Source organism: Camelus bactrianus, chromosome 5 (genome assembly GCF_048773025.1).
Source record: "Camelus bactrianus isolate YW-2024 breed Bactrian camel chromosome 5, ASM4877302v1, whole genome shotgun sequence".
NCBI classification, from domain to species: domain Eukaryota; kingdom Metazoa; phylum Chordata; class Mammalia; order Artiodactyla; family Camelidae; genus Camelus; species Camelus bactrianus.
In genome coordinates this window covers 58,937,762-58,953,415 of record NC_133543.1, presented here as the reverse complement: position 1 = coordinate 58,953,415, position 15,654 = coordinate 58,937,762, and the positions used below count along the sequence as shown (strand labels likewise).

General features: G+C 33.0%; 1 protein-coding gene across 5 annotated transcripts in view; it reads left to right on the top strand.

Moving 5' to 3' along the window:
• Positions 1-15,654, top strand: part of SESTD1 (SEC14 and spectrin domain containing 1) — a 118,054-nt gene that overhangs the window by 72,861 nt on the left and 29,539 nt on the right. For all 5 annotated transcript variants that reach the window (XM_074363977.1, XM_074363976.1, XM_010959979.3 and 2 more), the window contains 4 exons: positions 3,929-4,042; positions 5,247-5,344; positions 7,543-7,598; positions 10,787-10,998. In XM_074363977.1, the coding sequence (XP_074220078.1) occupies positions 3,929-4,042; positions 5,247-5,344; positions 7,543-7,598; positions 10,787-10,998 (480 nt within the window). The remainder of the gene's footprint in view (positions 1-3,928; positions 4,043-5,246; positions 5,345-7,542; positions 7,599-10,786; positions 10,999-15,654) is intronic.

Genomic DNA, 15,654 nt, shown 5'->3' with positions numbered 1-15,654 from the left:
CTCTGGGACCAAGTTGCCTATGCATCTCACAGCTGAGCTTTCTCCCGGTCATGGCACCCCTAGATCCAGTGCCGCCCCCAGGACTTGTCACCCAGTCTGTGGCTTGAACTGCTCACACTCCCCAGGATGGGTCTCCACCCATAAAATCTCTTCTTTCCTCTGCATCTCCTCCCAGGGACACAGGTCCTGACCTGATCTCTCCTCTTCCCTTCCTACCTAATTACATGTGGATCTTTCTTACAGCCTTTCTTGTACAGGAGTCTTTGCCGATTTCCAGTGAGAATTGTTCTACATGCAGATATATTTTTGATATGTTAATAGTGGGGAGATGAGTTCCATGTACTCCTTCTTGGCCATCTTGATTGATCCTTTGTTCTTTGACTTTTAAAACTCACTTGTAAGTTGAATGGGCCTGGCATTTTCTTTCTGGAAAGATTTTTTTAAAGAGAGTTTTTTATGTATCTTAGTTTTTTAGTATTCTTATTATAAGGAGTTATGAACACATAAAAAAGTAAACAATATTACAATTAAATCCGTGTATCCCTATATCCATTTCCAACAACCATCAACGCATGGTCCATCCTGCCCCATCCTTACCCCTGTCCACTTCCCCCAAGGAAGACTTGGGACATTATAGTGAAGGAAATTTAAGACATTTAAGTTTATCTGAAAAGTTTTCTAAAAAATAGCCCAATACCATTATCATTAATAATGATAATAATATCATAAATAATACCTTAAACAATTCCTTATTATCAAAGAGCCACTTGGTTTCAAATATCTAGTTATTTGGTGAATGTCATAAAAGGATTTAATCATATATAAAATATTATATATAAATAATACATTTTAAATTTTATTCATAAATTTATACATAAATTATGAATGCACACAGGATTGATAGATTTGAATCAGGATCCAGATATTGTCCACATATTGTGGTTGGTTTGAGATGTCTTTCCAAGTGGATAAATTTTAAAAATCTTGATGATTTCTGATTTGGTTGATTATTGATTTCTAACTTAATTTCATTGTAGTATTAGAATGTTATGAGTTATTTTCTTTGAAATGTACATAAAAATTTTCTTTATGACCTGATACACAGTTGTTTTTAGATATTTTTGGCTTGAAAAGAGTATGTAATTCTCTTATTGGTTATGGGATTTTGTATTAGTCCATTAAATTAAGCTTTTTAATCTTAATTTTTCTTTCTCTTGAACATTTTTTTTCCTTGAAGAGACCATGATGTGTGTTTTGTAGGGTTTTTCCTTTTAGTGAGCATCCCTGTGATGTAATTTAACATATTATTCTGCTTTTTCAAATCTTTGTATTTCCATGAATTCATAGTTGGATTTAGACAGGTAATTATATTCATATTTGATTTTCTTTTTCCAAGGCTGTTCATTGGTGTTGATGTTTCTTTGATCATGAGGCTCGTAATAGTTACCTTCTTTTTCGTGAAGTTAGTAGCCATTGATGTTCAGTGCCTAGATCCCTTAGTTTATTAAAGAGTTTAAATTGGTATGCAAATTGTTACATCTTTGGCCAGTGGAAGCCTTTTCAGGACCTTTTGGCACAACCCTAATGTCTTGAATGGCTTTCTTGATACCTGGATAAGAAGATGTTCCAGGCTCATCATGTGTATTTCCAGCCCCACACCTGGAATTGGCCTTTTCTCTGAAGATCATTGATTCCTTTAGTGGGAAATGGTATTTGAAGACAATAATCTGGATGCTAGGAGTATGCATTGGTCATTGTTTCTAAACATTTCAGTGGACAGAACTAGAAAATTTATGTTATGTGTGTGTGTGTGTGTGTGTGTGTGTGTGCGTTTATGTAAGATGATAACTTCAGTTCAAACTGAAGACCATAAGGGTAACTTTTTCCCTCTTATATCTTCCTTCTCAAGAATTCTGTTTTCTCTAGGGCATCAGGGATAGCACAATAAGAATACCCTATATTAGTCATTTGCTGTCTCTTCATTAAGTGATTTCTCAATAGCAGTGTTAAAACTACCAGTAGCAGTATGATGACTGAAAATGGAAAGAATCTAGTGATTCAGTTCACTTCATTGATTTGTAAGTGTTCTGTTTTTTCTTATGTCAGTTTTGAAAATTACCTTTTTTTGTAGGAATTTGTCCATTTCTTCTAAATTGACATAGTTATTGACAAGAGATTGTCCTATTCCGTATTATCTTTTAAACCACTACTGTCAGTGTAGCCATATTCTTTTTATTCTTACTAGATATTCATGCCTTTCTTTTCTTCTTGCTTTGTTTTATCAGGACTTTGTTGATTTTATTTTAGTTTTCAAGGAACAAGTTTTGGCTTTATTAATTTCTTAATTTCTCACCTCCTTTCTTCTCTTTTATTTGGATTTATTCTATTGTTCTCCTCCTACCCTCTGCCCCCTAACTTCTTAGGTAGGTCACTTAGCTCATACTGATCAGCCTCTCTTTTCTAACATGAATATTTAAGGCTCTTAATTTCCATTAAGTGTGTTGTTAACAGTTTGTTATAAACTCTAATTATGATAGGATATATTTTTCTCTGGTAGTTTTATGAACTTTTGGTATCATGGTTTTGTTAGCTTTGTAAGGTGATCCCCCCACCCCTCACCAAAGCATTTTGCAGTCTTGGTGATTTCTTTCCCTTCTTATTATTGTTTACATTATAAATTCACATATAGTATGAATGTACCTAGTTTTGCATATTGGATCTTTCCAAATTTTTCTTTCTCTGGAAGTTCTTTCACAAATCCTCCTTATGTTGTTATTGGTTTTTTCCTTTTTTTTCCCCCTAAGTTTGGTTTATTGAGGTATAATTTATATACAGTAAAATTCATCCCTTTCAGCCTACAGCTTTATGAGATTTGACAAACACAAATAGTCATAAATCCTTCACCACAGTTAAGGTACAGAATAGTTCCATCATCCCAAAAGGACTGCTCATGCCACTTAGTAGTCACCCCTTCCACCGTTCTCTCCATGGTGCTTGTCTTTTTATTTTCAGACTGGTTGGTTTCTCTGTAACCTTTGCACTCTAAAGAGTTTTCAGAAAAGTTACAGCTTTGTAGATTACCTGGCTTTTGTTGTTGTTAGGGTAGGAGTGGTGTTCCTTCCATCTGGACACATTGTTTTTCTTACCAAGTTGTTTTTTTTATTTTTTGTTTTTTGTTTTTTTGGTAATAGCAACTTTCCATGTATCATTTTTGCATTAATAATACCATTTGAATATTTTTCTCCCACATAATGTATTTTGTTTTATATTCATGTAAATCTTCATTAAAATTTTATTTAGTGCTAAAATGGTCTCGGTTCATTTTATAATTCTTTTTAAGTTTAGAATTAAAAAAATATCATGTTAATACGTAAGTTTCAAGTTTAATTAATTCTCTGACCTTCACCCTACTTTTTAGTTCTGTTTTTCAAATTAAATATTAGTGTATGTTAATTGAGTTTTACTCTGCTACTAGAGGGCATGTTTTGTTAATATATAATCAAAGGAATGTTAGAAAAACTTTACAGTGTATAACTTTTTGATTGCCAAATTTATTATTCATTTCTACTTATTATTTTAGTGTACGTAGCTAATTTTAAGGCCATATGAAAATTCTTTGCTGAATACATCATTGTACATCAATAAGGAATTGATTTTTATTGCCAAGAAATTATTGATATTTCCAAGTGTTTCACCTGAGCTGATAGTGTGTCTTATTTTTTACAGTGTGGTATTATAATTGGTTTATGATAGCTTATTTCTTAGTAGATATTCACAATTTATTGAATTGATTTTAATGTTGTTATATTCTTTAAATAAATGATAATATATCATCATGTTGGAAACAGTATTGCATATTTTAATCAATTTTATCTCATTAGTTTCACGACATTAATAGTGGCTCACTAAATTTTTTTAACCTTTTTAGGTTATTTTAGTGTCTGCCAATAAATTGACTCGTTATATAGAACCCTGCCAGTTAACAGAAGATTTTGGTGGGAGTCTCACCTATGATCACATGGATTGGTTAAATAAGAGGCTGGTTGGTATATTACAATGAGATAAAATGTTATTACATATAAATAAGATATATTTTGATAACTTTAATCAACTGAAATGTAGATTGTTTTCCTTTTTATAAAAATGAAGAAATATAATGCATACCACCTGATAGCATAATGCTTGAAGGCAAATGCTGTGGAGTTAGGTACTCAGCTATTATTGTTGTTATTAGTAGAAGTATTATAGTCAAAGTTGTAAATTTTTGAGTAGAATAAAAGAGCATAATTTCCTGAGAGATAATCTAATTGATACACCATTTTCAGAGAAGATATTTAGACATCAGTTCGAGTTGAAGAGTAGTTTGACCAGGTTAAGGTTTTCATTTCTGAAAATACATCTTCTTTTCCAGGCCAGACTTAGGAAATATGCTGCTCTGTATAATATAGCATTGTTTAATCAAATTGCTAGGGACTGAAAGAACAACCTTCAAATTAACTTAGTTTAGATTATATGCTAATTTTATTGAAGAATATTGAACTTTTGGATATTTCAGAATGGATAACCAATTCTATTTTCACCATACTTGAACAATGGTATCAGACAAATGAATGTCCATTTCATTGTAAAGACTTCCACAAATCCCTTTTTAGAAATATTTTGAGAAATTATGTTAAAATTATAACTAATTTATTTTTGTAATACATGCTTGTGTGTAAAACTCTTATTATGTGCAACCAGAATGATTAACAGAATAACATAAAGAAATGTTCCATAACTGGAATTAGAGCATTAGAACTGGTCTAGCTAATGTTCATGTAGTTAAAACTATAATTGGTGCAGATGTTTCTCAAAGAAACATAGGAATAAAAATAAACTTGTCTGATTAAGGAATAAAAGTAATTTATTAATGTATTTAAATTTTAAAAATTTATTATCCATTGAAATTATTAATTATTTTAGGAAGCAGTTTTGTCTTCATTGTTTTCGGAAGTGGTTGGTTTTTGTCTTCTGCGTTGTTGTGCTCCAGTGATTGAAGTCATTTAGAGAGGGAACCAGAATCCTGCATGGCTAATTCTATTGGTCTTAGTTGAAAATCCATACATATATATATATATATATATATATATATATATATATATATATATATATATATATATATACACACACACATACACACATATATATGTATACATATATATCAACTTTTAAGATTATTAATATGTTAATAAAATCTCATACTGTAGGTTTTTGAGAAGTTTACAAAGGAATCTACATCATTGTTAGATGAACTTGCTTTGATTAACAATGGAAGTGATAAAGGAAATCAGCAAGAGAAAGAAAGGTAAATGTGGCTAAGTTACACTTTTGCAAAGCTATGATTAATCTGATAAAAGATGACCTCTATTGTTAAGGCAAGCTGAAAGAACTAAGGTGAGCAAGTCTCCATTCAATCAAACTTACCATACAAAAGTTGAACTAAATTTATTTTTTAATTTTTGTGAATTTGCTTTACATGTAAAATTTACTGATTTGAATCCAAATTTCTTTACAGAAGACTTTTTTTTGATGAATAGTAATATATTTAGCTTTTTCTGACACTAAAATATTTGTTTTGCAAGAAAATGTTTTCAAAATGAAACAGTTTTCTGCCTTTTTAGAGTTTTACTTTGCTTGTAAAGAATATGGAAAAGGTTGCAGCCTGAAATAAAATCATTACAATCTTATTTAAATACATTAGCACTTAAATGCCGATCATGTAAAACTCCTGTGTCCTTGTAAAATATGTGATATTCATGAGTTCAGCTTGGGGAATTTAGTTTTTATGACATTGGATGAAGTATTTGTTCATTTGTATTATCTAAATGTAACTACCTAGATTTATTATTTTATATTGAATTTTTCACCCTTAACAGTTTTCATGCCAGTTCCCTTTCCCCAGGTAAAAAGCACTGTAGGAAGCAAATTAATCCTCAGTAACAAAGTAGTCACTAGAAGAGTAATTTTTCATTAAGAAATTTGAAAGTTTCAGTACTCATCCTTGTCTATCTTATTTGAACCTGAACTTAAACATACAGTGGGACCTTGATAGAATTCATCTTGTTATTCCATGAATCTAAATATAGTCACAGACTAGTTAACTGAGATAATAAGGTAAGAGAGATGTGAAGTCATAGTATAACACCAAATCTTGATTTAAAACAAAGTAAAGATATGAAAACAAATGGTTTGAATGTAAATCTAAAGTTACAACAGTTAGGAACATAACTGTCATATAGATAGAGACTATATAAAATGTAGATGTAAACATTTTACATATATGTAAATACAAATATCACACATACACACCTATATGCTGTGATTTAGGAATTGAAAATGTCACACAAGTTACTTGACAAAAATTTGCCGAACCTCTTACTTTTCTGAGTAGTGCAACAGAAGAAGTTTGGTGTTTCTCAAAACCACGTTCTTCAGGAAAGACATCCTAAGAGGGTGCCTGTAGAAAATGAATTTGCAGTTATCTAGTGTAATGCTGTTTATTATGATTCCCTCTTTGGGAATGACTGAACGTTTGCAGATTATAGGTTCTGAGAAAGCACTGCAGTCAAGAAACCTGTTTAATTGCTTCCTTTGTTTCCTATACTTACATACCAGTGGAACCCCTTTTTCTCCATCTAATAATGTCTCATTCAGTGTTTTGGGAAACACTGGAAAATGATTTGCGAGGCTGCGTGAAAATCAAGTAAAATCTTGTATTTGTTAACCCCTCCCCTAGGAACTCAAGTGTTATTACTTGGTGTCTTTTCCCAGGTAATAAAGTCCCTCTTGAAAATTTTCATCACCTTCTTTATGTCAGTCCTCAGGAAGCATCTAGATGTAGATCAGCTGACAAAAGTTTGAAAGCTACAGAGCAAGACCTGTCAGTTACAGCAGCAAGGTCCTAGGCTTTGATTTGCCATGCACCCTATCTTTCCTTCATCTTCTGCATATCATATGTGTTTAAGAAAATAAAGGCCATAGTCCAGCTTCAAATGAAACAGTTAGTACAGGGAAGAGAGTACAGCTGCTAGGGGGCACAAACACACAAATAATCAGAGACTGTTGGCAGCTCTCAAAGGTTGCTGTAGGTGAGTGAACTCTTGATGGGAGGATGGCTGCATGCATTTCTAGTGTTAACATTCTTGGGTTATTATGTAGTGACAAATTTCATTTTGAAGCAAATATCTTATCCAGGGGAAAGTACTAAAATTGATTCTTTCAATATATTTGAAATAATACTATACTTAATAATAAATTATATTTTTCCAAGTAGTGTATTTTGTCATTTGTCATGTAGAATATCTCTTTGTCTACTAGTGTTTCATTATCTCAAATGGACTTCCTAATGCTTAAGAGAAATTAGCCTGGTAGAACAGTATACTTCAGATTTTCATCCTTGTATGCCTCTGTTTTGATAAGTATGTATAAAGGATTTTCTTAAGTTGTATAGATAGAAATACATATTTTTTTTTTTTAACAAATCACTCTTTTGGTGCTTGCCAGGTCTGTGGATTTAAACTTTCTTCCATCAGTTGATCCTGAAACTGTTCTTCAGACAGGTGAGATGAAAAAAAAAAAACTTACCAGTGTTAGTCATAGTCCATTAAACCAATCATGTATTAATTGACTCATGAAATAAACATTGACTGAGTGTATTATGTGGTAGAAACTTAATGGAAAGTTTTTCAAACTGCTCTTGGTTTAACCTGTGTTAATATACTCTACAATATAAAAAATTTGTTAATAATGATAAATTATCTCTCCTTGAAATATTTGAATTTATTTCTTAATCTGTGAAATGAAGATAAAAGTTTCTATTTCATTGGATTGCTATGAAGATCATTGAATACTCATTGTTTCTAGCATTGTATTTTTGTGTATTTTCATTTTCATTTCATTCTCTCAACAGCCCCTTGAGATAATTAGTATTATTTTCTCTATTTTGTACTTGAGGAGCCAAGGCTTAGAGAGATTAAAAAACTTGCTCAAGATCAAATAACTATTAAGCTCTATCACCACAGCATTAAAAATAGGTCTAAATCCAAAGCTAGTAGCTGTTTTACAGTCATCTGTGTAAAAACAGTTAATACTTTGTAATAGCCTTGTACATAGTGTGTGTTCAGTGCTGTGTGGCTTGTACATTCCAGTCCAAATAGCTCTAGTAGTAGTTTCACAAACTGTAGAAAATGTTGGAATTCTTTTAAATGAAAATATATTTTGTTTCTAATTTATTTTTCTAGTAATAAGACGTAATTCTAATCCTACTGCATAGTAGGCAGTGTTCTAAGCACTTTACATATGCTAACTCATTTATCCTTCACCACAGCTCAGTGAAGTGTAGGTATTACTGTCATCCTAATATTAAATGGGGATACTCAGGCATTAAAAGTTTTAATAATTTATGCAGGTTTCACAGCTACTAATGATAGAGTTAGGACTTGAACCAAGGCAGTTTGGTTTCAAAGTATGGTCTTTGAAGTCATTATGTTTGTGCTGCATGGAAATGGTATCCACAAGGAAAACGTTAAAGGTACAGTTGTCAAAGTAAAAAAAAAAAAAAAAAATGTATTCTGATCCTAATGACTTTATGGAAATATATATGTGAATATATGTGTGTATATGTGTATAGAAAGACTTTGCATAAGTCTTTAAAAACAGATGTTTTATAATGTAATATAAAGAAATAAATTCTGAGTATCTTTGTTGTATTGATTCAGTTCTCCCAAGATTTTTCAGTATGATTTGGATCTTATTTCCTAGAAGAAAAAGAAATATTTGTAATCTGTGAATTTTGCTACATGTTTAGAAGATATAATAGACTGTCAGTAAAAATATTGCTTTAGATTTAAACTTAATCCCATGTTTGTATTTAACGTTTTAAAAGCTGCTTAAGCCATTGAATTAAGAAACTTTCTAGATTTGTATTTTAGAATGGAGTTTAAATGCCACTAAATTCTTTTTTACATGCTGTTAACTCAAAGTAGGGGTAGAAGGAGTTTAAAGAGGAGAGGTTTAGAACAATCTTGGATATTTGTCAGACATTGGAAATAACTCTGTCATAAAAATTCTGTTTCTATTACTGAAAGCCATTTTTTAAAAATTGAAGTATAGTTGATTTACAATTCCATGTTAGTTTCAGGTGTACCACAGAGTGATTCAAATATATATATTCATTCATATATAATTATATATATAACATAATGTATTTATATATATAGTATAATTATATACATTCTTTTTCATATTATTTTCCATTATAGGTTATTACAAGATATTGAATATAGGTTTTTGTGCTATCCAGTAGGTCCTTGTTTATCTGTTTTATATATAGTACTGTGTATATGTTAAAAAGCCATTTAAATTTAGGACATTTTCTTGAATAAAGATGAAGAGAAGAGAATTTAAATATCTGCATATTTATTGGCTCCTAAATAGTGATTGGAATAATATCCTGGAAAAACAATTTGCAGTTTATTTACTTTTTAATTTTAATATATGTAACAACTTTAGGTGTTGCACATTCTATAATTTTAATTACTCATGCATGAGAGATTTTCTGTATGAGTTTGCTGTAATCAAATAATATTGGATGTGGTTCTCAGACTGGTATGACCCCTCAAGATTCCTGGTCAATATGTTGTAGAGGTTCGTATAAGTAGAGATTATTAAAATACTATTTTGTACCAGGAAAGACTTCCCCCGTTTACTATAATCATACATTTGTTACACATCAACATTCCTTTTAGGTGCTATGATTTAAGTATATGGGTTAATACTGAAATCCTACAAGTTATTGCTTAGTATTGGTTATTACTGTCAGACAAAACATACTAATTAATACTATCAGATAGAAATCTCAGATTGTAATTGTGCTCCACAAGGAAGGAGGATTGGTTGGCACAATATCCTGAGCAGTGAATCCACCAATAACAAGATTGTGATAGATCTAGAAAATATATATTGCTATATATACACTATATATTTACTATATAGTGTAGCATATTTATTTATGACACATCTTCCTCGACTTACAGTGTAATTAGCACCCTGATAAACTATCATAAGTTGAAAATATGTCGAAAATGCATTTAATACACCTAAAGTACCAAACATCATAGCCTCGTCTAGCCCACCCTAAACTTGCTCAGAACACTTACATTAGCCTAAAGTTGGTCAAAATCATCTAAAACAAAGTATTTTTTGATAAAGTGTTGAATATCTGATACAATTTGTTGAATAATACGCTGAAAGTGAAAAACAGAATAGTTTATGGGTACAGGTTGGTTGTCAGTGAATGAGTTCTTTACCCTCATGTTCTTATTGCTGACTGGGAGCTGCAGCTCACTGCTGCTGCCCAGTATCACGAGAGAGGACTGTATCACATATTGTTAACCCAGAAAAAGAATACAAATTTTGAAGTACAGTTTCAACTGAATGCACCATCATAAAGTCAGAAAATTGTAAGTCAAACCATCTTAAGCCAGGGACCGGGATACAATTATGATATATGACATAGCATATAAATATACTATATAGTATATATATCCAAATATATGCAGTTTTCTATTTATTTATATATAAATTTAAAAATTGCATTTTAGTACTTATGACCATGGTAGGTAGGTAGGTAGGTAAACAAATAGGCAGGTACGTTCTAAAAATAAGGGGTTAGAATTGAGAAGATTAAGAAGGAAGGGTTGTATTTATGAATACTAACTATATGTATATGTATCTTTTCATTTTAAAGGACATGAATTGTTATCAGAATTACAGCAGCGCCGATTTAATGGCTCTGATGGAGGGGTCTCATGGTCTCCTATGGATGATGAACTGCTTGCACAGCCACAGGTTATGAAATTATTGGATTCACTGCGAGAGCAATATACCCGCTACCAGGAAGTTTGTAGGCAACGTAGTAAGCGTACACAGTTAGAAGAGATTCAGCAGAAAGTGATGCAGGTAGGTGTCTGATTGAATATATTTAACTCTTTTTTTATTCTAAATGTGGGGGGGGGTTTAAATAACTGCTACTCTGTACTTGATTTTATACTAAGCCTTATTTACACTACATAGAGAACTTTAGAACTATCAAACCAGACTCTAAAATTATTTTAATATGTGTGTTTTTACATGATAGTATTTGCCTTTAAATTATATTACTTTTACAGTGATGACATTGAGCATTCAGCTCACTCTTTCAGAATGAACTTCAGAAATAACTAGTTGCTGGAAACATTACCTGTGGTACTGTATTCTTGCAATAAATATCATTTTATTATTGATTTTGATTTATTTTAAATTTCTAATAACTTTTTAGGTTTTTGTTGTTAATTTGGGCATTATGAAGAATTTTTCTATCCTAGCAAAATGGTAACATGTAATATTAGTAATTATAATGTTAAGTTCCATTATTTTATGATACTGATAAAAATTTTGAATATATTTAATACTTATGAATTTTAAGTTCCTTTTAAAATTGATTTTTATAAGTAGACTAAAAACACAAAAAATCAGTAATACTAAGAAAGACATTTGTATATTTAGACTACGTTCTGGATTTTCATCTGTTGAATTATTAAGAAGTAAATCCTAAGTATTTCACTTAAAAAATCCAGATTAGAAGTGTCCCAATGTTTCTATCTAGATTCATTCATTAGATAAGTATTTCTTAAGTGCTAATTATGTAGAAGACCTTGTGCTAGGTTTTCTATAGAATATAGAGGTAAACTTGGGTTTTGCTATTGTTAAGCTTAAGAGGGGATGAAGTGTTAGATGTCACAAGGATATGACTGGCATTCATAGGAGGGATTATTCCTCTGGTTGCAGGTGATTCAGGAAGACTTAGTAGAAGAGGTAGTGCTTGAGCTTGTCCCCTAAAACATGTGAAATTTCACCTGACACCTCCTGAGGTTTTAAAGGAGAATTGGCATTTTGTGGAGGAGGAAGAATAGATGAATAAAGAATAACAGCATGAAATCCCAAGTTCTGTTGAAGAAAAAGACAGCAGTAGGCACCAGGGGAAGTAGTTGGCCTTTGAGTCTTGGAACTTGATCAGCGAGCACAATCTGAATCCCAGTTCCTCCACTTACTTACTGTGTGATCATGGTCACACTATTCACCCACCTGAGCCTCAGTTTGACTTCTTTCTTTCTTTTTCTTCTTCTCTTTCCCTTCCTTCTGTTTTTCATTAACTAAAATAGGGATAACAGGATCTCTTCGGAAAGGTTTATTCAAAGAACCCAACACTCGATTAATGGTAGCTATTATATTTATTCCCGTTGAACTCGATTCCAGTGTAGCTGTTGGAAATGTTCTGTAAAGGGCCAAATAGTAAATGTTTAGGCTTTTGAATCATAAAATTTTTATTGCAGCTATGGCTGTTTAACTCTGCCATTGTTACTGTGTAGTCATTATGTAAACAAATGTGTTTGGCTGTGTTCCAATAAAACTTTATTTAAAAACAGATGATAGGCTAGAATTGGCTTGCAAGCTGTAGTTTGCTGACCCTTGACTAGAGCATCAGGGGGGAAAGGGCTGAAAAGAAGGAAGAAGTTAGATCATGGAAGGTTTTGAATTCCAGGAAAAAGGATTTAAGCTTTATCTCATGATGACTACTTAGAAACTGAAGATTTCTGAGCATACATTAATTACATACAACTTTTCCTATGTATTATATTTGTAAGTTAAAGATAGCTTGTTTTAAACCCAGGTAAACTTCAGCCAAGTAGCTGAGAGTATCTTTGGAAACTATAAATATGGAATAGCATAGTGGTATACAAGTTCCCCCGTAACCTGGTCCACCCTCTTGTACCACTTCCAAGGTCTTTGCTGGCTTGGGAAGGAATTATACTTCTCAATGCCCTAGCTTTCTCCTCAGTCCACTGAGGAAAACAATAATAATACCTACTAGATAGGGTTGTTATAAGGATTAAAGAAGATAGTTTTAACAAAATGTTTAGTGTCTGTCACATAATGAGTTTTTTTTTTTTAATGTCTATTTGTTCACCCATTTTTTAAAAAGTGAATATCTACAATAGTTTGACATTGTGCTAGGTGGAATGTAGTAGTAAGTAAAAACAGATAAGGTTCCCACCTTAATGGTACATGATTACATGATTACACAAATAGTTGTGAAATTGCCTCCATGCCAAGTCCCAGGAAGGAGAGTGGAGGGAATAAGGGTGAGAAAGAAGAAGATATCAGAGATGAATGATTTTTCTGGGTTGCAAGACTTGTGGATGGTGGTGTTGTCTAATTAGGGAACACTGGACCCGGTTTGGGTGTTTGGGTGAAGAAGTTGTGGAAAATCATGAGTTTGGTTTTAGACATGTTGAATTTCAGGAGATGTTGAGACATCTAAGAGAAAAGATTTATAAAGGTAGTCCCAAACAGTTCCAGAAATGAGAAGTCTAGCCTGGTGACATACTTGTTTGCCATCTGTGTATGAGTGGTAATTAAAGCATTGATGTGGGTGAGAATTGCCCAAGGAAGGAGCTGAGGGTAGGTGAGAAGAGGGCTTTTTCACTGAGCTTTGAGGAACTCTAGCATTGAATGATAAGATACAGGAGTGTACTCCTGAAAAGAAGGCAGCGTAGGTTTGACCAGAGATGAAAAAAAATGAAGAAAAATGTGAAGAGCTCTGTGTCATGGAAGCCAAAAGAAGAAAGCGTTTTGGGGAAGGAGTTGGGAACCCTGTTAAAAGACTGAATAAGAGGAAGACTTACCATGACCACTAAGAATCCATACAATCCAGGTCACTGATGATCCCAGGGCGTGGAGTGGCAGAGCCGGTAGCACAGTGGAGTGAATTGAGGACTGAGAGTGAGGGGTGGTGAAGGAGACACTAGGTGTAGAGACCCACTGACAGTGTTGTCCTTTGAGATGAGAAATAGAGCAATGCCCAGAAGTGGGTTGTATTAGTTTGCCAGGTCTGTGGGAGTGAAGTGCTACAGTCTAGGGGGCTTTTCTCGTACTTCTGGAGGTGAAAGTCCAGGGTCAGGGAGTTGGCAGGCTTGATTCCATCTGAGGGCAGTCAGGGAATGGTGTGCTCCAGGCCTCTCCTGGCGTGCTGATGCCCTTCTTCCCTCCGTGTCCTCACATCATCTTCCCCCATACCTCACTGTGTCCAAACTTCCTCTCCTTTTGAGGACACCAGTCGTATTAGATTAGGGCCCACTGTGATAACCTCTTTTTAATTTAATTTAATTGCCTCTTTAAAGACCCTGTTTTCAGATGTATATGGTTGCATCCTGAAGTACTAGGGGTTAGGATTTCAACATATGGATTGGGGGTGGGCAGTACAATTCAGCCCACAACTGAGAATGTGTAGTTTTGTTTGTTTGTTTGTTTGCTTGTTTGTGTAATATAGGAAACTGAGGTTTAAAGGCTAGTGAGAAGTGTCTGTTTGGAGGAAGGACGTGAGTATACAAGAGAGAAAGAATAGTTAATACTATCAAGTTCCTGACAAAGTGAAAATGGATGGACTCTAGAGCACAATTGAAGGGATTAGCTTTAGAATGAAAGAGGGAGAATTCCTCCTTTTGTAACAGGAGGGAGATGGGTAGGGTGAATCCAGAGGTGCCCCCATGTATAAGTCAGGCATCAGGAAGATGAAGAAGTTCCTGAGTGATGATTTCTTTTTCCTCCCCTCTTCACTCCCTCTCTATCCTTTTTTTTTTTTTTTTTTTTTTTTTTGATAAAGTAAGTGCCAAAGGTAATCTCCTTGGTGGTACAGGTTTGGGGGTGGGGGTACAATGGTTAAAGAGGATTAAAAGTTTAAATGGATGGGAGATGATTCTGAATTTTCTTTGTGGGGATTGGAATAGTAAAATTACCAGGGAAATGAAATTGTATTTTTAGATAGTGATGATCTTGAACTTATGGTGGAAACTTCCTGGCTTATTGTGTGACCCTGTCAATTCATGGCTGGCTGTTGACGTGTAGGCACAAGAGAACATGGGTGATGGTATTCCTTTAGCATTTGTGCTTTGCTACATCAGATTAATAGGTATGATAAAAAGACAGAGGGGCAAGGGAATTCATGTATTGACGTGCATTTTTGGAATGATGAACCAGCTCAGTTGAATAAAGAAAAAGAAATTAGAGAAAGAAGATGATGATATTTATAATGATGGTGATGATGGTAATGAGATTATTGTTAAAACCAAATAAACTTTATTACAGTTCAGTTTTCTTTATGACCATTGCATGTGAATTGGTTAGAACATTAATATTCATCATGTGATGGTTCCTGCACTCTGTTTATCACAGGTCACATTTTAGGGAAAGATCTGTTTCCTTTGCTGAAATGATCACTTAAGTTCAGCTATACAGTAACATATTGATCATGTCAGCACATTGAGAGCATAAACTGAACCATCTTTAGTCTTGCACATTTGGGGAAAATGAAGTTTTTTGTTGTTTATATGAGGACTATTATAGAATCAAAATCATAATCATAAAAAATACTTCTGCTTATGTAAAATTAGTGAAAATTGAAATTTTCCAAATCTTTTTTTACTGACTTATTACTGAAAACAAAAACATAATGAAAAAGAAACCAGTAGTTCTACTAGATAAACTGATAAGTAATAACCATTGTAGTTACCCGTCATT